Genomic DNA, 23,496 nt, shown 5'->3' on the forward strand with positions numbered 1-23,496 from the left:
GAAAACTAATATTTGTGTCATTCTCAAAACTTTTGGCCACGACTGTATACTCTCAGCTGCTATGCAATAAACCTGGCAGCAAAAGCAAGTCACAGTGTACAATAAAGTCAGGCACAGCCACTCAGCAATGCATACAAATAATTTAGCTCTCACAGATACTCCCTCACGTAATCTAAAGTCACACACATAATACAAACACACACTTAAAAATCAAACACTTGAACGCTCACAAACTCGCGATATTTGCCTGATTGTATAAATGCAGATCTCAAACCAGCCTGCTTTTTTCCCCCTCTGGATTCAAAGGACGAATTGTGAATTTAAAAATGCTTTTTCTTACATACCTATAGCATAATACCTACAATAAATGTATGACATAAGAAATATAAACTCATCAAGTCATTTATGACTTGCTCTATACAGTATATGTTCTAAATGTCCCTCCATAGTAAGTATCATGACTAGTGCTTTCAATAAGCACACTGACCTTTAAGTAATCTCCATATGCACCGTTGCTGGAATGAGTTTTAATTGACAGTAGCATATGTTATGTAAGATTGGATCATCACTATAAGGCAGCTGCACAAGGCACAGACCACTGTAACTTCCCTCCGGGTAAGACTTTTTCCTTAGCACTAGATCTGCATTTAATGGAAATTCTTGGCATGACTTTAATATAAAGAGGATTTTATTGCATAGCTGTAACAATGTATGAGCAATCTGTCATTATACCATGTTACAATAGAAATCATTTTGATTCCAGAGACCCTTAATCAGGACCATGCTGGTGCTACATTCTGTATACACTTTGCTTATACTGGTCCCACTGTGCATTTCGGCTGAAGATGACCCAACACGGCCTGAACGGAATCCGTGTGCTAACTGGATGGGGGGAGCACCGGGGTATCCTGGACATAATGGACTTCCTGGAAGAGATGGCAAAGATGGGAATAATGGAGAGAAAGGAGAGAGAGGAGAACTAGGTTAGTGGTTGGCAATTTGAACAGAGATCTATCTGCTCGGGGTACGTTTATGGGAGGTTTTGTAGAATGCACCAAAGCTTCAACATTCTTAAATAAACTAAACTGATTGACCATGTTCACTGGGTATAGCTATTGTATTCCACAGCAATTTCCATTGGCTGTAGAAAATCCATATGTTCACAGTCAGAACATATTGCACCTGGAATAGATCATGTAACATTTACATGAACATCATTTACAAACAGCACATGAATACAATTTATGTGGTAGCACATGCATTCTGGTAATGTCTACCGTTTACCAGTCGGGATGATGATTGGCCCATGTGTTCAATCATTGACATCTGCTGTCACAACACCTGATCGTGTTGGGCTTTCTTTACTCCTGTGAAATGATACATTTTGTTGTTATCATTGTACACAGAGGACTTACTGTATCATCAGTAAGGTCTAGGACAGTGATGGTGAGACCGAGTGCCCAAACTGCAACCCAAAACCCACTTATTTATCACAAAGTGCCAACACAGTAATGTAACCTGAATACTACAGTCCAGTATAGTATATCTTCCATGTACTTTATCATTTAGCTATAATAGCCTGCTTACATTCAGTGTGCTGCCTGTGTCGTTCATAGTGCGCCCTGATGAATGCAGGAAAAGTCTAAGGCATATCGGAACACCATAGTCTTTTTCCAGGGGGAGGGTGCCCACAGAGAGGGCTCTGAGTGCCGCCTCTGGCACCACTGGTCTAGGAACTTGCCTGGTGGCAAGTCATTGGGTCAAAAGCACTATCAAATAGAGTTGTATTCTGCTGATTCTTTGGGATTTGTTATCTCAGTGCCTGGGCCATTGGAGGATCTGGTCATGGCAATATTTACAGTGTTTGATTATAGAAATGAATAAACTTTGAAATGGTTATCTGAGTGTTTTATACTGATGACCAATGCCCGGGATAGGTCATCAGTATCTGATCAGTGGGTGTCTGACTCCTGGCACACTACCAATCAGCTGCTTGAAGAGGCCAGAGAATTGAAGAAACAGCTTCGGAAGCAGTTCACATGAAGAGCTGCTGTACAAGAAGAGTCAGGTCAAAACTCCAACACAAAATGAATACCAGACTGGTGCACGCTGCTAATGAAACAGTCCAAATGAAATAAAGTAAGGATAGGATAGGTCTCACTTGCAGGAACTCACAATCCACAGTTCGGTTATATCATTATTTCTCACTCGTTCACCCGTTGCCTGCTTGCTTTAAAAACACCCACGATTGGCCAGTTATAACTATACTTCTCCTGGAAGGAAAAACAGGACCACTGCCTACATGGTGAAATAACGCAACAGTGGATGAAATGCACACACTTTATTATACTGACATAGGAGACTGATGAAATCACCTGTAAAAAATCTTCATACTCACTTGCCTTCTGACACTTTGCTCCCTCGTACCAGCAATGAAATGCATGGAGAGGACTCCTCTTTGAGTCCTCTCCATTATGTGAGTGAGCACAGGAGTCCTCCCAATGCATTTTACTGCTGGTTTGTGGGTGCCCAGTGGCAGAATTTGGGGTCTGTTTGTATGGCTCTTTTATACAGTATATAATGGAGTCTGATATGTTATTGTTTTCTTCCATCACCGTTCTGCATTACTAGTATGGTGTCTGCTCTCCACCGAGCCCTCGACTCAAGGCTTTGTAATATTACCTGCAAACACAGAAGCAAGTGAGACATTAAGGGGCTACAGAAAAACAGTAAGGTCTCTTTCACACGGCGTCGCGGGTGAGGGCCGGATGCGGGTGCATTCAGGGAAAATCGTGCGAGTAGGCACGCAATTTCAGTCAGTTTTGACAGCGATTGCGTTTCGTTGTTCAGTTTTTTCCATGTGAGTGCAATGCATTTTGCATGCTCGTGAGAAAAAACTGAATGTGGTACCCAGACCCAAACCCGGACTTCTTCACTGAAGTTCAGGTTTGGGTTTGGCGTTCTATAGATTTTATTATTTTCCATTATAACATGGTTATAAGGGAAAATAATCGCATTCTTTAATACAGAATGCAAAGTCAAATGTCAATTGAGGGTTAAAAAATAATAAAAACATTACTCATCTCATCCACTTGATCGCGCAGCCAGGATCCTCTTCTTTGTTCTTCTTGAAGGACCTGCAAAAGGACCTTCGCTGACCTTCGCTGACGTCATAATGCTGCCAGTGTTATCCAATACATACAGAGCTGTAAGGGTTACATAGCATCATAAATCAATATAATGCTATGTGAATCCCGTCAGTGCTGGGAGGTCAGGCTGGGTGCAAGGGTCCTTAGTCTAAATGCACAGGATCAGGATTGCGTGTGGATTTTCAGCGCGGATTTGTATGTATATTGTATTCTATGAGAATTTGAAATTCACAATGCAGATTTTTTCTGTGCAGATTTTGACCTACGGTGCGGATTTTAAAATTTTCAGCATGTGAATTTATTTTACTTTTCCTGACCGGATTTTCTCTATTCACTTCAATGGGGAGAGGCAAATCTGCAGGCGGAAAATCCGGATGCAAGTCCGTACGTAAATCTGCTCCAATTGATGCTGATTTCCCGCACAGATTTCCCTGCGAACACCTGTGGATTTCAGTGCGGATTGTCCACACATAAATCATGAACGTGTGCATTTACCCTTAGTCTGAAATTGCATCAATTTTACAGAGCTCATGCCTAATATAAAAGGGGTTGTCAAGGACCTCACTTGAATAAGACTGAGCTGTCCTAAGGCCATGTGAAAAATGTAGCATTAGTCCGAGCACGTCAGCCCCTTGTAACATCTGATCAGTGAGGGTGGACCATTGGTAGGACCCCCACCGATCAGATATTGATGACCTATCCTGAGGATAGGTCATCAATATTTAAGTTGCGGGAAACCCCTTTAAAAGTAGACATCAGCAGGATCTTTACGATGTGGCAGGAGAACAGAGGCTGACATCTTTCACTTGTGGTCGTGGCAACCAAGTACGTACCTAACCCTACCTGGGATACCCTACCCCTAAGCGGTTAGAGTTGTGCCGCAACCGCGTCGTGGAGGGACGCCTGAAAGAGGGCATCCCCTTTGAGAGTAACAGGTGAAAAGGGTGGGTGGGAGAGAGAACTCTGCACGTTGTACAACTGTGGGAGAGCGCCGGCCGTTGAAGTAGGCAGCCAAGCCCCTCCCACAAATACAGGCCAATGAATCGGCCTTACACTTGTGGTCGTGGCAACCAAGTACGTACCTAACCCTACCTGGGATACCCTACCCCTAAGCGGTTAGAGTTGTGCCGCAACCGCGTCGTGGAGGGACGCCTGAAAGAGGGCAAAAAGACATACTGATTGGCAGAAGTAATTTTTTTTTACAATGTCATTACAAAACCAAATTCTGAAAGGCTGCTGACATTTTAGTTTCGGGGTGAGGTATGTAACGGCTGAAACACGACGAGTGCCAACGCCCTAATTTCTGAATGACATGCGCAGGCACTTGATTTTTTGATGCCGCGGACGCGGCACCTATGCGGAACGAATGTCCTGAAATTGTGGCAGGGTCGCCGCCCAAGCTGGCCACAAGGGACCGTACATGGGATATGAACTGGTGGGTGGTGAGTGGAACCACCCCGAAGGGCAACAGTGGACTGTCTGGCCCGGACCCTGACAAGGCTGACCGTAGCTAATGGAGCACCGTGACGGGGCACCATTGGTGAGATGTGGGAAAAAAGGACACCGGGACTGGGGGGCCCACCTGTGAGGTCTTGGACGTCTTTAACAGTAGTACATACCCTTCGGTGTTTTGGACCAGCTGGCCGACCGTGAGGAACCTGCTGCTGCCAGGAGAACAAGTGAACTCCCCAGGTCTTAGGAAGCCGTAAAAGGCTAAATAGATGGCAGATTTGAGTACCAAGCTGGGCAAAACCCCGAAAGGATTACTGTCCAGGACGTCGGATAGTCTACAGAAAAGAGGTCCAGTGACCGCTTGTCTACGCACTTGGCCTTGAGGTTCACATTTGCTCAAACCCTTAAGTGCGGCTTTGACAGCATGCACGGAGAACACTGATGCTCGTTCGGGATGACTAACGGAGAGGAAATGTTGCACTCCCGCCAGGTATGACCTCACCGTGTTGTGGGAGAGTTTGTGTACTGAGTGGCAGTAGCCAATGAACGCCAGGATATACTCCGGAAAACTGGATTCCCCCTGAGGACATTCCCCCTGGAACCTGCAAAACGCCTTCCACCCGGTGTTATATGCTCTGGTTGTGTTAGGCGAGAGGGAATTGCATATCAAAGCGTGGGCCGTCTCAAGGTGGTCGGTTACGCTAGCATTAAGGACTCGTGAGGAGGGACGGTAGCGCCTGCTGCATCTGCCTCTGGCATGACCTGCAAGAAACGGGAGAAATTAGCCCTCGACAAGGCATCAGCAGCCAAGTTTTGCGCACCTGGCACATGCGCACTATAAACATGGAAATGGTAACATAGGGAGAGTTGTACTAACCGTCTAAGGAAACGCATGACGTGGCTCGATTTCGATAACCCACTGTTTACAATATCCACCACAGCTGTATTGTCAGTCACAAACAGAACAGACTGATTCGCCCAAAGATTGCCCCATATGTGGGCGGCTACCACAATGGGGTACAGCTCGAACAGCGCCGAGGTTTGGAGGAACCCTGGAATCTGTCCCACCTCGGCAGGCCATTCGTCTGCCACCCAGTGGGTGCCAAAAATGGCGGCAAACCCTGAGCTTGCGGCTGCGTCTGAGAAGACTATAGGAGACCGACATGACAACTCCGGTACGAATAGGGACACCCCATTCCACTGGCCCAGGAAATGATCCCACATGTGGAGATCCGCTAAGGCCTGACTGTCCAGACACACTGGGCTGTCCTGCTCCGGGGCAGTGCTCAAGAGCGCCAGCAGGCGTGATATGAACGTTCTGCCCTGCGGGATGATGCGCATGGCGAAATTTAACATGCCCAGTAGTGACTGTAAATCAGTCTTAGTGACCACGGTTGTGACTGCAAACCTATGGATGACTTCTCTAATTCTTATTAGTTTATCCACAGGCAACCTAGCTAACATGTGCTGGGAGTCTAACTCGATGCCCAGAAAGGTGATCACTGTGGACGGGCCCTCTACTTTCTTGGGGGAGACCGGGACACCTAACTGGAAAAACACCTCAGCAACTTCCCCAGCCCTAGGGGGACTGCCCCTGGCCTTTCAATCAGTAGGAAGTCATCTAAGTAGTGGATGACAAATTCACAGTGAATCTTGTGTACCAAAACCCAGTGGAGGGCCTGAGTCAACTGATCGAAGAGCCACGGGCTGCTCTTGGAACCGAAGGTGAGTTTGGTGGAGAAATAATACAGGCCTTTCCACTTGATGCCGTGCCACTGCCAGAGAGCTGGCATGATAGGAAGCAACTTAAAGGCATCCGATATGTCGGCTTTGGATAACATGGACCCGGGACCCGTTTTCATGACGATAGTGATAGCCTGGTCGATTGAAGAATATCTCATGCCAACTTCTTCTGAAGGAATGAGGGAGTTGAGGCTGGGGACCTGGGAGCCATGTGGGGCAGACAAGTCAATAATGAGTCTCTCTTTCATGCTGAACTTGCCTGTGACCACCCCCGCGGGACTAACTCTCCACCGTTGAAAAGGGGGCGCTCCGAAAGGACCGATTAAGAACCCTTTGTTTAACTCGGACTCTATCAGTATGTCTACAGAGCCGGGATTCCTTTCGGCTGACTGAAGGTTCCTGCACTCGTATGTGGACTCTGGAGTCGTGATTAACCCCGTGTGGAAGCCCTCGTGGAACCCTGACACCAGGAACTGTGCAAACCCTGGATTGTGGTGACCTCGCAAGTACTCCTGTAAACAACTAGTATTGACCACACTCATGTAATTCTTCATCGATTTTAATGAGCATGCTACTCGGGGATGAGCCCTGAAACAGTTGGTGCAGATATGTAACAGATGGCATTGCCCGAAATTACAAGAAGCGTAATTGTAATTGTTACATATCTGGGCGCTTCCTAGCTGAACAATGGGTCGGCCTAGTGCAGCGTACTCAAGTTGTGTGTAATAGGTGTTTCTGGGTGATGTAGTGCAATAGACACTAACCTGGTACGGCTGACTCTCTGCAAGGGCAGGTGATGATAGAAAGTTCGTGACGCCAGTGCCAATTAAACGGTGGCACGCCGTTTGCTGATAGCAGGAATAAATGAGGAACCACGTGATGTTAAAACAGAACTCCAACTTTAGTAGTTTTCATATAGAGACATTTACGGAAGCGCAGTTCCTTTGCATACAGTTGATTTCTCAATACGGTCGATGCAGGCAATACAGATTTGAGCAAGGTGAATTCAGAGTGTGAAACACAGGACTTGCAGTACAGGAGCTTGCACTCTATTTCTGACTGATCCTGGGACATAGAAAATCTTCTCCAAGGCCCATTACCTTAATTCTGGCGTATATCCTTGGTTTTCTCTTTATAAAGTACCTCCTCTGTTATTTTGAGTACCTCTTGCTTTTCTGCGCTTTGCCTCTGGCCCTCTCAACTTCCTCAGACTCTAGAAACTTCTGAACTGTGGTCTAGACTGCCTTTTGCTTCCCTGTCTGGGCCTTATATAAACTAGGGCTCTCTAGCTCCCTCTAGTGACTAGAAGCTGGAATGACACCCCTAGCAGGCCTGTACTTGCAAGTTTCATAGTAACAGGGAAATACATGCATTACATTACATGACATTTTATAAAACTGACATATACCAACTTCCCCATAAGTAAGGGGGGACGACAGCACACCAAGTGACACCTTTGGTAGTGACGGGTATTACAGTCCCCGTACACTACATACCCCACTGCTTTAAGCTGAGTACGACCTCGTACTCCATCAGGGCTCGTCCAACTGGAATCTCTACCTGAAACATAAAAATAGAGACATGCAGGCATACATACATGTAATTCATCTGCATTTACATTCATATCAGGTCCATTTGGCAAAGGTGAAGGATAGTGACAAGGGGCGTCGTTCTCTTCTCTCAGGATAGTGAATGGAACGGGGTCGCTGACCTGGCACAGCGTAACATTATAACCAGGATAGTCCATGACAATGAAGAAGTCCATAATAGAACAGTAAAATGGATAAAACAGTATAACAACGGAACTACCCAGGAGTTTCCTGTGGGTGTATCACAGGCAAGGGCTCACGTGGAGGAGTCCATTCTTGCGCACAAATGTCAAGTAAGGTATTGCCCGTGGCAACTGTTTGGGAGGAGACACCACCAGAATAATCAAAGTCTCCTAAACGGACTGGCGGGCGTCCCCTGGTCATCCGGGTAGACCTTCTCAACACAGGGGTCTCCTCTTCCCTTAGCAACGAGGTAGAAGAGAGAGGAGCAACAGGAGGGTCTCCATCAGTGAGACCTTGGTCCGGAACAACAGGAACAACATCCACTAGAGGGGGAACTGGATCCGGGGCATCTTGAACCTGCTCCTCTGGAGGTGAAGCTACAGTAGGTGCCAGAGCAGGCACCAGCAAGTTCAACCAAGGTGTCAGAATCCAATGCATGGGATCAGCGTCATACCTCAGATTATTAACAGCCTGCATAGGATCCTCGGGCTGTATTGCTGACTCTGACACAGGATATTCAGATCCAGAACTCTCAGCACTAGGTTCTGGTGTCAGGCAGAGCTTCAACCGGTTTCGGTGTACAATTTGGGATCCCTTGTCTTCCCGGGTGATCTCATAAGTGTGAGTTCCAACATTTGGGATTGCAGTGACAACATAAGGACTTCGCTCCCATTTACTGTCCAATTTACTGGTACGGCGGTTATTCTTTAACCATACCACGGCCCCTATGGTCAAGGGTTCGGCATGGGCTGCCTGATCATAGTCTCTCTGCTGTCGGTCTCTAGCAAAGTCCATACGTTCCTGAACAATGGCTTTGGCTGCATCCAATCGCCTTTGGTGCTCAGCAACCCAGTCGGTGTTAGGTAATGGGTTAATGCAATCAGGTACGTGTAGGTCCAATGAATGATCAGCAGGCAATGTCCCTTGGCGCCCAAACATCAAGTAAAAAGGGGTATACCCGGTGGAACAATGTATGGTATGATTGTATGTGAACATGAGCTGTGGCAACAGACTGGGCCAATCTCCTCTGTTTTCAGGAGGCACGGCCCTCAGCATCTCTATCAAGGTCTGATTCATTTTTTCACATAATCCGTTACCTTGAGGATGGTAGGCCGTTGTCCGGATCTTCTTACAGTTGTGTAAGCGGCACAGTTCATGGAACAGATGGGACTCAAAAGCAGGTCCTTGGTCGGTGAGGATCTTTTCTGGACATCCATAGGGCAGGAGGAAGTGCTTCCAGAACATTTCGGCTGTAGTCTTGGCTGTCTGGTCTCTCACAGGCACTGCTACAACAAACTTTGTGAAATGGTCAATAATAGTCATGGCATAAGCATACCCTGAGCGACTAGGCTCCAGTTTTACATGGTCGATGGCGACAAGTTCAAGAGGACGGGTACTTACAATGGGTCTCAGTGGTGCCCTCTGATCATGGTGCTCACTCCGTTTTAAGGCACAGGCTACACACTCCCGACACCATTTCTCAATGTCTTCTCTCATGCCCACCCAGTAAAACCGCTGGCGGATAGTAGCCTCAGTCTTTTGGACCCCAAAGTGACCGGATTGATTGTGGTACATCTCCAACACCATACCTGCATCTCGTCGGGGTATGAGAATCTGGTGTACTCTTTCGTTGGACACTGGGTCTAGGCTTCTCCGTAGCAATAGGCCCTTTTGTATGAAGAGTTGATGGCGCTGTCTCCACAGTTTGATGAGCTCAGGATCTGCACTCTTACGCCGAATCCTCTCAGGGGCTCTGCCACTAGTAATGAAGTCCAACAACTCACCCAGCACTCTACTTTCAGACTGTAGTTTCACCCACCTTTCTTCTTTAGGATCAGGCCTACTGGAGGGTGAAGGAACTGCAGCTCTGTTATTGATAGCTCGAGCCTGATCCTGTTGAGCAAATTTGTTATAGACAGCCGGCATCTCTACATCTTCCCAAGCATCTCGCACATCATCAGGAGCTGTCTCTGTGGGAAGCCTGGATAAAGCATCAGCATTATCATTAGTACGTCCAGCACGATACTTTACAGAGAAATTATAGTTGGCAAGGCGAGAGGCCCATCTCTGCTCCAAGGCCCCCAATTTAGCTGTATTTAGATGTGCCAGAGGGTTATTGTCAGTGAATGCAATGAACGGGATGGCGGCTAGATAATCCTTGAATTTTTCTGTCACCGCCCACACTAATGCCAGGAACTCTAGTTTGAAGGAACTATAATTCTGGTCATTTTTCTCAGCTCCTTTCAGGGAGCGGCTTGCATATGCTATCACTCTCTCTTTTCCCTCTTGGATTTGGGCTAACACAGCTCCCAGGCCTCGCTTGCTAGCATCGGTATACAGATGGAAAGGCTTGCTATAATCTGGATAACCTAACACAGGAGGCTCGGTCAGTTTCTTTTTTAGCAATTGGAACGCTATCTCTCTTTCCTCATTCCACTCAATGGGCACAGGAGTTCTAGGACTCTTTTTGGGTTGCCCCCTCAAGAGTTCCTGGATAGGATCAGCTATTTGAGCAAAATGGGGGATAAAACGTCTATAGTAGCCGGCAAAACCAAGGAAACTCCTCACCTCTTTGACGGTAGTAGGAACCGGCCAATTACGGACAGCTGCTAATTTATCAGGGTCAGGTTGCACTCCCTCTCCGCTTACCACATGCCCCAGGTATCTTACTGCAGGTTTGAGCAGGTGACACTTGGATGGCTTTACTTTCAAGCCATATTTGATAAGGATTTCAAATACTTCTGCCAAATGTTTCAGATGGTCTTCATATGTTTTTGAGTACACAATGACATCATCTAGATACAGCAGCACTGTTTCGAAGTTTTTGTGACCCAAACACCGCTCCATTAGTCTCTGGAAAGTTCCTGGGGCATTACATAGCCCGAACGGCATACAATTGAATTCGAACAGGCCCATGGGAGTAGTGAAAGCAGTCTTTTCCCTATCTGCAGGAGCCATGGGTACTTGCCAGTAGCCACTGGTCAAGTCCATTGTGAAGAAATAGGCAGAGGAGCCCAGAGCAGTTAGTGACTCCTCAATGCGGGGCAGTGGGTATGCATCTTTGTGGGTTATTTGATTAATTTTCCTATAATCCACACAGAAACGGATACCACCGTCCTTCTTCTTTACAAGGACCAGGGGTGCAGCCCACGGACTACGGCTATCCCGGATTACATTAGAGTCTTTCATCTCTTGGATCATTTCCTTTACAGTCTGATATGAAGTAGGCGGTAAAGGTCTGTATCTCTCCTTGATAAGAGGATGAGAGCCAGTAGGTATGGTGTGTTGTATGGCACTCACCTCTCCATAATCAGTGGCATGCTTACTGAAGGCCTGGTGGTGCTCCTTGACAAGCTGAAGAATCCCTTCTTGTTGATGTTGGGGGGTAGTCTCGTCCCCTACATGGAGCTCTTCCCACCAGGGCACTTGTGGCTGGGTCACCGGCGAACGTCCGCTGACTGCAGCTGGCAGCTTTTCTGTCACTGGAAGACGAATGATGTCTTGGAAGGACACCTGGGACAGCTGAGCAACAGGGTAATGCTTAGTAAGCGCAACAGGATGATCACTCAGGTTAATCAGACGGACAGGTACTTTACCTTGGGAGACGTTCACCAGGCACTTGGCAGCTCTCACATAAGGGTAGTTCTCCATCTGGATTGGTTCCACCGTGGCTGGATAATCTCGGCCTTGGACTCCCAGGACAGCACGACACCATAAGAGAGTTTGAGAATTAGGAGGCAAAGTCACAGGCTTAATATCACGAATCTTGGCAGTACAAATTTCTCCTTTCCCATTAGCAAACCTCTGCTGGGCACTTAACACAGTAATAGTCTTCTGAATCACCCTCTTGGTTGCAGAGGAAGCAGCGGGTAAAGTCTGGTGTAATACGGCCAGTATTTCCGAATAACAGTTTTTGAAGACATTGGTGCCTAGAATGACAGGATGTCCTCCTCTGTCGCCGGCCTGCACTACTATCACCCCCTGTTGTGGTAAGGTTACTTCTCCCACCTGCAGGGTGGGTTCCCAGTATCCGTGAATCTTTACTGGTTTGCCATTGCTGGCGATAATCTCCACCCAGGATTCAGGCGGCTGGGTCAACTGGTTGGTGTCCCAGAACTTTTCAAATGCAGGCAGCTGAATAGTAGTGACTTGAGACCCAGTATCTAATAGGGCTTCAAAGGGGACCCCGTTGATCTCTATATTGATTTTAGGATGGGATCCTACATACCGTGGCATCCAATTTGGATCCTCTGGACCTAGTGTTCTACCTCCCGAGGGGTGGTCCTCAGCCTCAGGGGTTGCCCGTTTAACTGCCAGCACGTGGATTCTGTGTGTCCCAGCTTTTTGCAGTATGTACACACGGGCCGCTTACGATCTCTATTACGCCTCCCAGAATCCCTGGGGTGAGTCTCTTGGTAAGGAGGTGGGAACGGCCTAGGAGGTGACAGGAATTCTTCTTCTGTCATTATGGGTTTTTCCCATTCCTCTATTTTTCTGCACACTCTCTCTAGGCTTTTAGTGAGGTGATTTACTTGCTCTGTCAGCATTGCGATAGTATCGGTAGCTGAAGCTTGAACAGCTTGACCGGCCTGAGTTTGGTTAGTGATAAGCGGTTTTGGCTTGCAGGCTGATGACTCAGGTGGGGTGCTTAACTCCGTAGATACTGCTGACCCCAGAATTTTTATAGCCAGTTCTTTAAAGTCCAGAAAGGTACTGTTAGGGTGCTGGGCGGACAGCATCTTTAATTGGGTCCTTGTTTGCTCACTAGACACCCCGGTTATAAATTGTTCCCTTAGGGTCTGGTCCCGGTTATCAGCCTCTTTGGGATCTATCTGAATTACAGCCCCTAAAGCCTCCTGAAGTGATAGGGCATAGTCACGGAGGGACTCACCGGACTTCTGTTTCTTGCCAAAGAAGTGCATCTTTATCTCTGAGGCAGTCCTAGTTTCAAAAGTGGCTCTGAGGCGGGTGAATATCTGTTCTAGAGTACTCCGCTCAGTAGCAGGCCAGGATAACACTTCTCTGCGGGCAGCTCCCTCCAGTTGTGCCAGCAGGATTTCCATTTGCTGGTCGGCATTTATAGGGTACAATCGGAATAGTGCCAGCAACTTTTCTTTAAAGTCCCTTAAAGTATGGGTCTCCCCCCTGTAGCGAGGGAACCATGGGGCCCCGAAATAATAAGGCATGGTAAAGGGCATCATGCTGGGGGCTGTAGGATGATTAGGAGCCGCAAACTCTCCCGGGGCCGGCTGCTCAGGTACTCCTGGCTCTGACATGGTAGTTTATTGAGAGGTGGCCGCTGGCGACTAAAGGGGCCGGAACACTCCCCTTCCCTCCGGTTACAAGTGCTTACCGGTATCGTCGGGCTTGCGCAGGCCAAGTCTCGCGAGATCCCGGACGTCCTGAGCACCCGATGACGTAGAAGAAGCAGGGCCGCGGCGGTGCGATGATGAAGAGGGGCGGGACTCTCTGTGTCTTTGCAGGGATCCGCCCACGAAGGTCCTCAGCGGCGCGGGAAACTTCACTCCAGGCAGCCGGTGGCCATCTTTAGCAAAACGCTGTCCATTCACTGACAGCAAGCAGGATTGTAAAAAGCCCACAAAACCACACTCCAATGTGGCTATTTTTTTCCTCTGGGTAGCGCAACACTGCACAGCGCTTTTTGGAGATTTTAGGGACACTTTGGGTATGATTTTCAGTCCACAAAGTCCACTTGAATAAAACAGGCAAATTGTCACTTTGGTCACAGGGCAACTGTATAAGGCACAAAGTTCACGCTTCTTGCACTAGAAAGCGTGCGTATCCTGTTCGTGACGCCAAAAGAGAGGTGCAGCGTACTCAAGTTGTGTGTAATAGGTGTTTCTGGGTGATGTAGTGCAATAGACACTAACCTGGTACGGCTGACTCTCTGCAAGGGCAGGTGATGATAGAAAGTTCGTGACGCCAGTGCCAATTAAACGGTGGCACGCCGTTTGCTGATAGCAGGAATAAATGAGGAACCACGTGATGTTAAAACAGAACTCCAACTTTAGTAGTTTTCATATAGAGACATTTACGGAAGCGCAGTTCCTTTGCATACAGTTGATTTCTCAATACGGTCGATGCAGGCAATACAGATTTGAGCAAGGTGAATTCAGAGTGTGAAACACAGGACTTGCAGTACAGGAGCTTGCACTCTATTTCTGACTGATCCTGGGAGATAGAAAATCTTCTCCAAGGCCCATTACCTTAATTCTGGCGTATATCCTTGGTTTTCTCTTTATAAAGTACCTCCTCTGTTATTTTGAGTACCTCTTGCTTTTCTGCGCTTTGCCTCTGGCCCTCTCAACTTCCTCAGACTCTAGAAACTTCTGAACTGTGGTCTAGACTGCCTTTTGCTTCCCTGTCTGGGCCTTATATAAACTAGGGCTCTCTAGCTCCCTCTAGTGACTAGAAGCTGGAATGACACCCCTAGCAGGCCTGTACTTGCAAGTTTCATAGTAACAGGGAAATACATGCATTACATTACATGACATTTTATAAAACTGACATATACCAACTTCCCCATAAGTAAGGGGGGACGACAGCACACCAAGTGACACCTTTGGTAGTGACGGGTATTACAGTCCCCGTACACTACACTAGCTTATCCACCGAACTGGGGGATCTGAAAACGTCGAGTGGCCCGGCTGACGAGCTGGAGGGGTATGATGCAGTGCTGACAGCTGACTTATGGCACCACTCTACAGAGTGGAAGATAGACTGACAGGCGGAACAGGAGGGAGCTCTCAGGCCTGCAAAGTGTCTGCAGAATAACTCAGTATCTAGGCTGGACCAGTCTGTGACATGTTGGAATTGAGAGAGAGCAGCTGCCGCTTTGGCTGAAAATGAACAGTGATAATCGTAGAACGCGTTCCCTCCATACCTATGACCCAATTCTGTGACCCGAAAGAGGTACAGGTCAAGTTCCTCCCTCCTGTCCGGCCTGGCAGTACATATGACATCCCTGAAAAGGCTAAATGCCATGACGAACTCCGGGATGGTTAGCTTGCGGTTGAGCCTGTGGTCGCGGCTTCTTAGCACCACCGAGACTTCCCCGCAAGCTATGACCTTGTTGTCAGACAGGTCCCTGGAGGCTATCAGTAGTGAAGCAAGATTGACATCCCTACCCTCTAGGATGTCTTTCCTGATGCTGATCGGGACAAAATGGGATGGAGTCACGTTAGGGATGGCCTGGACAGTACGAATATCCGCTATAGCAGAGGTGGTAGCGACCGGAACCTCGGGGGAGGAAACTGGGAAGACAGAGCTGTGAGCCTCGATTGACTCCAATCTCGCCTGCATGGAAGTGACAGCAGATGTCAGACTGTTCAACATAACGTGAATCTGAGCAAGCGACGTTTGCATTGTGGTCGCGGGGGGATCATTACTACTGGGCACCAAGGAGTCTTTCCATAGCCGATATAGTTCCGCCTTTCTGGCAGAGCCTTGTCAGCTCCGCCATAAGCCTGGGGATGGTTCATGCACGCAGGGACGGTATACTGCCCCCCTCGGACGTTCCTGCTACGTTCTCGTCCACTGACGCCTCGGCGATGTCTGACGCGTGTGACATCACAGCTGTGAAAACAGTAACGTAAAGTGACCGGCTAAACTGGACGACCACCAGTATCCGTGAAACTGTTTAGTAACGTAAGAAAAGGGTGCACTGTCCCTGTGTAGTAATGCACACTAACACCAGAAGGGCCGTGAAGGAGTGGCCAGGGACCGCCACCCAGAAGTGCACGCAAGGAGACATGATGTACTTACCAACTCAGAACTCTACACTCTGACCCCCGCGGAAGTTTTATGAAAATAGAACAACCTGGACGTAAAATAGTGCATGAGACACAACCCTGCTGACGGGCAGCACCTTCCCGTCCCTGAACGTGTACCCCCACTACCTTGTCGACAAGCCAAAATCAATGAGATCCAGACCAATTTCTCTCTGTTTTTAAACTCTTTCGGACCTGGGAAAACAACCACAAAACAACACACACAAAAAAAAAAAAAAAAAAGACAGTCAATGCGTAAATTTAAACTGATAGAACGTGAGCTGTGAGCTAAGGGTTAACCGATGGATGGGAGTAGCTGTTGACTGACGTTGTCCCACCCCCCGGCTGTACCTGGCGTTTGTGATGGACCCCTACCTATCTAAGCGGCACGGCGGCCCGTGCCAGACTTTTAGTGTAGGCGGGGAGCGGGGCCATTGCATCCCCACCGCTCTCTACGCCAACCGCGTGGGGAGCGCGGAGCTCCCTGGCACCGTGGACAAGGGTGGGGGGGGTTTTTAAGGCAACGGCTCGCGCCCCACACCAACACGGTTTGGGCGCCACGTGGAGAGCTAACGCTGGTCCCTGATAGGGTGCCCAGTGCGGGGGGAGCCCCCTCCGCCCAAGGGCCGGCCCGCCCGCCGGCTGAGCACTCCTACCGCGTGGGGAGCAGCGCAGCTCTGGCATGAAACCGGCACAGGGGGGCCCCCAAACAATGAGGGTCTTACCTCGCCGATAAATGGAAATTGCCGCGTGGGGGGCCTGACCGCTCCCTGGTAGTGCGCCCAGTGCGTGGGTGCCCCCCTTTGTTTGAGGGGCCGACCCACCGCCGGCTGGGCACACCCACCGCGTGGGGAAACGGCGCAGCCCCCTGGCATAGAATTGGGATAGGGGGGAGGCCTTATGTGACACAGCCTCCACCCCTCACCAATTAGAGGACGTGCCGCATGGGGGGCCTGACCGCTCCCTGGTAGTGCGCCCAGTGCGTGGGTGCCCCCCTTTGCTTGAGGGGCCGACCCACCGCCAGCTGGGCACACCCACCGCGTGGGGAAACGGCGCAGCCCCCTGGCATTGAATTGGGATAGGGGGGAGGCTTTATGTGGCTCGGCCCCACCCCTTTGTGGGACAAGGAGGAGCCACGTGGTGCTGCCGCGCTCCCCGGCAGGGCGCTCGGTGCAGGGGTGCCTCCCCTCTGCTTGGGGGGCCGACCCACCGCTGTTTGAGCCCGCCCACCACGTGAGGGAGCCGTGCAGTACTGGCTGGACATCGGAGGCGGAGGGGCGGGCGGGGGGGGTGGAGCCTCTCGTGATCGTGGGCCCCGCCCCCCACCGGTAAGCAACCGCCGTGCAAGTAACCTGAGAGGCGGAGGAGGGGAGCGATGTTTTCGTCGGGCTCCGCCCCCTCCGCCGGAGATAGAGAGTGCACCGCTGCCGTGGACGGGTAGGAGGGAACCTTCCTCCGTCGAGGTCCCTCCCCCCGCTGTACAGACTTGTGCCGTGAAGTGGTCCGGAGCATGAGGGCCCCTGCTTACCAAAGGGCCGACCGCTGAACGGACGTCCACTTACCCAACCTGCTTGACTCGGAATACCAGGTACGAGCGCACGCTTCCTGCGAAACTCTGCACGTCGTACAACTGTGGGAGGGCGCCGGCCGTTGAAGTAGTCAGCCAAGCCCCTCCCACAAATACAGGCCAATGAATCGGCCTTACACTTGTCCCTGCCCACACACTACATTTTGCAGCATCACAGAGTATTGTGTCACAAACACCCACTGTTCTTCTAGGTAGGTAGTCACATTTTGTTTATTTTTTACATGTAGGATAGTGATCTAGAAAAATAACTGTATGCTTGTGACAAGTGATTATGTAATGCTGAGATTGTATTGTCTTTATTCTAAGTGGTGTTAGGGAAAGGAACAGTTTCCTCTTATGGCCTCAGTGCTACCCTGCCTGCACTGCCTAAAAATATCGTTCTCTTGCTCTCATAGTTTTTGAATGGGTTAACTGTCAGAATCCAAAATGTGCAGGTTGCTACAGCTCATACAGTAGCAAGAGAGAACCCAAAGTAATTAATAGAATAGGTTAAACAACGCTGTCATGCTCTTCAGATGGTCAGACGATATTATTCAAAATATACTATAAAGTTTAGTGTAGCAGCCAAAGTTTTGTAATTATTCTTCTGGCAAGAACAGGAAGTTTTGCTACATTGGTTACCTTTGAATTAAGTTCTCATCAGCAGCTCATGGTATAAGGCTGCTTTCACACTTGCGTTTGGAGCGGATCCGTCTGGTGTCTGCACACTAACACAGAGGCGTTCCCATGGTGATGGGGACGCTTCAAGTTAGAATATACTAAAAGAACTGTGTACACGACTGCCCCCTGCTGCCTGGCAGCACCCAATCTCTTACAGGGGGCTGTGATCCGCACAATTAACCCCTCAGGTGCCGCACCTGAGGTGTTAATTGTGCGTATCATAGCCCCCTGTAAGAGATCAGGTGTTGCCAGGCAGCAGGGGCCAGACCCCCCCCTCCCTCCCTCCCCCCCTGTATTTAACTCATTGGTGGCCAGTGCGGCCCCCCTCCCTCCCCTGTATTTAACTCATTGGTGGCCAGTGCGGCCCCCCTCCCCTGTATTTAACTCATTGGCGGCCAGTGTGGCCCCCCTTCCTCCCTCCCCTGTATTTAACTTATTGATGGCCAGTGTGTCCTCCCTCCCCTGTATTTAACTCATTGGTGGCCAGTGCGGCCTCCCCTCTCCCCCCCCTAATTAAAATGACCGACCCTCCATCATTGGTGGCAGCGGAGAGTTCCGATCGGAGTCCCAGTTTAATCGCTGGGGCTCCGATCGGTTACCATAGCAGCCAAGACGCTATTGCAGTCCTGGCTGCCATGGTTACTTAGCAATTTTAGAAGCATTATACTTACCTGCGATGTCTGTGACCGGCCAGGCGCTCCTCCTACTGGTAAGTGAAAGGAAATGGATCCGTCCCCATTGACTTGCGTTGTAAGTCTGGACGGATCAGTTTGGCTCCGCACGGCCAGGCGGACACCCGAACGCTGCAAGCTGCATTCGGGTGTCCGCCTGCTGAGCGGAACGGAGGCCAAACAGAGCCAAACTGATGCATTCTGAGCGGATCCGCATCCACTCAGAATGCATTGGGGCTGTACAGATCCATTCGGGGGCCGCTTGTGAGAGCCTTCAAACGGAACTCACAAGCGGAACCCCGAACGCAAGTGTGAAAGTAGCCTAACTTCCTATTTTTATTGATGGATTATGCTTTTTTGGTTTTTGAAAGGCTATTTGTGTCTTTTTTTTCCCCTTCTTTTCAAATCTCTGCATGCTGGAGCTTAAAGGGGTTTTCCAGAACTGCTGTAAGTAGTAATACTGTATATCTTCTGATCCTCAGTACACTACTATTCACTTGTAAGAGACCTTGGCAGTTAACTGAAAGACAAGTCGCATGATACTTGTGAGGGTGACACATGATTGCTGACTTTTTTAGTCTTATCCACCTCTCCTATGGATGTATTTTACAGGCCTAAGGCTACTTTCACACTCGCGTTTTGGCTTTCCGTTTGTGAGATCCGTTCAGGGCTCTCACAAGCGGTCCAAAACTAATAATTTTTGCCCTAATGCATTCTGAATAGAAAAGGATCCGCTCAGAATGCATCAGTTTGTCTCCGATCAGTCTCCATTCTCCTCTGGAGGCGGACACCAAAACACTGCCTGCAGCGTTTTGCTGTCCGCTTGACGAAACTGAGCCAATCTGGCACAATAGAAAACTGATCCGTCTCCCATTGTCTTTCAATGGAGTTCATGGCTATGTTAAAGATAATACAAATGGATCCGGTCATGACGGATGCATGCGGTTGTATTATTGTAACAGATCAGTTTTTGCAGATCCATAACGGATCCGCCCAAAACGCAAGTGTGAAAGTAGCCTAAAATGGGCTGTACCATTTTTTTCTTTAGGGAGAGGCTACTACATGGCTATAAGGTCTGTGAGCAAAATTTTAAACAGATGCATATCAGAAAATTGTTCAACATCCTATTGTCTAAATAAATAAACATAATCATTAAAACCACTCCCTCTTTAAGGGGAAAAACACCATGAAGAAAATGCTAGTGGTAATACACTGTGTGCAAAAGACACCAGAAAAAAACACCACAAAAAATACAGATGGTCAGAAAAAAAAAACGCCAATTCATTTCTGTAAGGATGCTAAAAATGACAACCAATATAGCCTCCTGTTCTGCAAAAAATGATGCTGCAACTGAAAGGAAAGATGGCAATTTACAGGCCATTTTTATGTTGGAAAAATAATTCATAAAATAAGTTAGAAATTTGTTTTGAAATGTTTGGTATATAGCATTTTGTACATTTTTCATGTGAATTCTATCAATATTCGCAGGTGCTAAAGGGCAGATGGGAGATGTTGGTGAACAAGGACCTTCAGGACCTGAGGGTCCACGTGGCTTTCCAGGTCTCCAAGGCCAAACAGGAGAGAGTCCTTTTCTACATCGTTCAGCCTTTAGTATGGGTCTGGCAACCAGAGTTACCACCCCCAATGTGCCTATACGCTTCACTAAAGTCTTTTACAATGAGCAGCGCCACTATGATGACACCACAGGAAAGTTTACAAGCCATATTAAGGGTCTTTATTTATTCACCTACCACCTCACCGTCTACATGAAGGATGTCAAGATTGGATTATACAAGAATAACAAACCCATGATGTTTACCTTTGACCAGTTTCAGACAAATAACGTGGACCAGGCCTCTGGCTCCATCCTTCTAGCCTTAGATGTTGGAGATGAAGTCTGGCTTCAGATATACGGGGAGGATTTTGGAGGAATCTATGGCGATAATCTCAATGACTCGTCATTCTCTGGAATCCTGTTGTATCCAGGCTATGAAACCATGTAACTCTTTTCATATCAAACAAAAAATGCCCTACTATTTGTTCAAGAGACAATAAAGGTTATGTCATATGTAAAAGTGTGTCCTATAAAAAAAAAGTACAATATTTATTCCGGTGCTAGGCATGGTTCTGTGCAGGAGCTCACCCACATTCCAGTATTGGATGTTCATCTTGCTAATCCCAATGGCGACTTTAAAAATCAATCCAAAAAAGCTGTAAAAAAAAAAAAAAGAAAAGAAAATTCACCTGAAATAACTGCTTGCTCTTTTGCTAATGGAATGTTTTTGTTTTTCTACTAAACCACTTAAAGGGATTCTGTCACCAAGTTTTGGACTATAGAGATGCGGACATGCACGGCTAGATCGCCGCTAGCATGTCCGCAATATACCTGTCCTATAGGGCTGTGTGGTTTTTTTTTCTTTAAAAAAGGATTTTAGAGATATGTAAACTAGTCTTGTAGGTGCCCAAGGGTCTGTAAGAACCTTCCTGGTGCCCAGCCACGCCCGCCTGTGAAGGAGCCCAGCACCACCTATGTCCTCCGAATCTCCTCCTTTCATCACCGATAGATTGTCGTAATCTCGCGATGCGCAGTGCCGGTATAGTGTTCCTTCCCTTTGCTGGCATCAGCCTCAGGGAAAGAACTGCGCATGCGCGAGCTCGCGCATCGCGGGATTACGTCAATCTATCAATGTTGAAAGGAGGAGATTCGGAGGACATAGGCGGTGCTGGGCTCCTTCACAGGCAGGCGTGGCTGGGCACCAGGAAGGTTCGTACAGCCCCTTGGGCACCTACAAGACTAATTTACATATCTCTAAAATCCTTTTTTAAAGAAAATAAAAGCACACAGCCCTATAGGACCGGTATATTGCGGACATGCTAGCGGCGATCTAGCCGTGCATGTCCGCATCTCTATAGCCCAAAACTTAGTGACAGAATCCCTTTAAGGCGTATACTCATAGGATTATATTTTGCCGCTGTGTTTGAATCTATGGCATGGCTAGTCCAACTCCAATTTCTTGAGTGGTATGCCAGAAAGTTTTCATGCATGCACACTAAAGTTCACTTGTAAAATAGTCAAAAATAGTCAGCTAAAAGTCAAAAGAATACATACTGACGTGTAAAATATTCATGTAATGTGTTTTCATTTCTTGTATGATACTATTTCTCATTACAAACAGAAAGAGTTGTCCTATTGTCAAGCTGTTGAAGAGCACATATAAGCAGGATCAACCATATTACACAAGGTATGCTGCCTTATGGGGTTGATCCTGCTTATGACTTTGAAGAATGATTTGGAAGACGTGTGAAGCCAGCAAAAGATGAGGATGGTCATCATTAAGACCTGGTCTCTAAGGGGTGCAGACTGGATGGTATTGGTTGGCACGCTGGCACTGGATTAATAAAGGCTTCCATCTTTTTGGTATTGAATTACATTTACAGCTGATGTAAGAATAAGTAAATGTAGGAATGAACAAATAATACTGATGTAGCATAAGTCTCCCTGCGCCGTACCTGCACTGTCCCTGCACTCTCCCTATCCAATATTCTTCTATCAATCGTTTTCAGCACACTGTCCCTAGCACATGAGCGCTTGTCACGTCTCTCCCTATGCTCAGCTCACAGTGAAATCTCGGAGACCGCTCGGGATGAGGGTTTTATATGGCTGTGACATCACTGCGGATTGGCTGGCTGCACGGCATTATGGGTGATTTCATGTTCCCAGACGTCTTACTTTCATTCTGTAACACTTGCAGCCTCCATTTTAGGAAAAACTGATTTGTTACAACAAAGCACGAGAAAATTTATATTCGTTTTCCTAAACTTCGGACTGAATTCCACTTTGAATGCTTCGCTTTGCTCAACACTAATTATTATCATAGATGACCACTTTCTTATAGGCACTTACAGCTCCCAAGAACCCAGGCAAACCAGCGGGTGCTTGCGGCGTTAGGACAAGCATTCTTGTCCTGCAGTTGTACTGTTACCTTGTTAAAACACAGTGACAATAGCTGAACTAGATCAGAGGCGGGACCAATCGCAGTGCTCCCTGTCCGACGATTGTTGTGATTGGTCAGCTAAACCATCTAAAAGTTTGCATACAGCGCTTACTTCAGCACCGATCTCCTCAGTTTAATCACAGTGCTGAGGAGATCGGAGCTGTGTGTCCTGCTGTGTCCCCTCAGAAGTTCAAATCACCAAACAATCCACCTCAAACCCTCATACCCCTTCCCTCAGTGTATGTGTGTGTGTGTATGTCCGCTAAAGGAATCCGCACCGTCGCATTTACAATCACAAAATTTGGCAGACAGGTACATCAGGTGTCCGGGAAGGTTTTAGACCAGGTCTCAGCTCTCTAGGACTTACTGTTCCTGAGATATTCCCAAAAAATGCATTAGCCGATAGAAGCTTGGTCACATGACCCTTATCAGCTAATAGAAGCTTGCAGGTCCTCCAGCCTCCACATACACAGTTTTACTCCAGGTTTCCATAACAACCCAGCCATTTATCTTCACTGCTGTAGGAGAGCTTTAAAGGAAATCTCTGTCACAAGGATAATCGCTATTGAAGTAAAGCCATGGGCTAATAGTACTTAGTACCTTATTTCAAGATGTGCCTTTGTTCCAGCAATAGATGTTTTTACCCTCTGAAAATCCAGTTTATTTTGTATGCAAA

The 23,496-nt window shown here is 48.0% G+C and overlaps 1 protein-coding gene across 1 annotated transcript; it reads left to right on the forward strand.

Moving 5' to 3' along the window:
• Window positions 1–565: 565 nt before the first annotated feature.
• Window positions 566–20,900, forward strand: LOC120999982 (adiponectin-like). The gene is made up of 3 exons (XM_040431014.1): window positions 566–615; window positions 764–983; window positions 20,314–20,900. Exons 2-3 carry the CDS (start codon window positions 782–784, stop codon window positions 20,826–20,828), a joined length of 717 nt encoding a protein of 238 aa, XP_040286948.1. The 5' UTR covers window positions 566–615; window positions 764–781; the 3' UTR covers window positions 20,829–20,900.
• The last annotated feature ends 2,596 nt before the right edge of the window (window positions 20,901–23,496 follow it).

The sequence above is a fragment of the Bufo bufo genome, chromosome 4 (genome assembly GCF_905171765.1).
Source record: "Bufo bufo chromosome 4, aBufBuf1.1, whole genome shotgun sequence".
Lineage (NCBI taxonomy): Eukaryota > Metazoa > Chordata > Amphibia > Anura > Bufonidae > Bufo > Bufo bufo.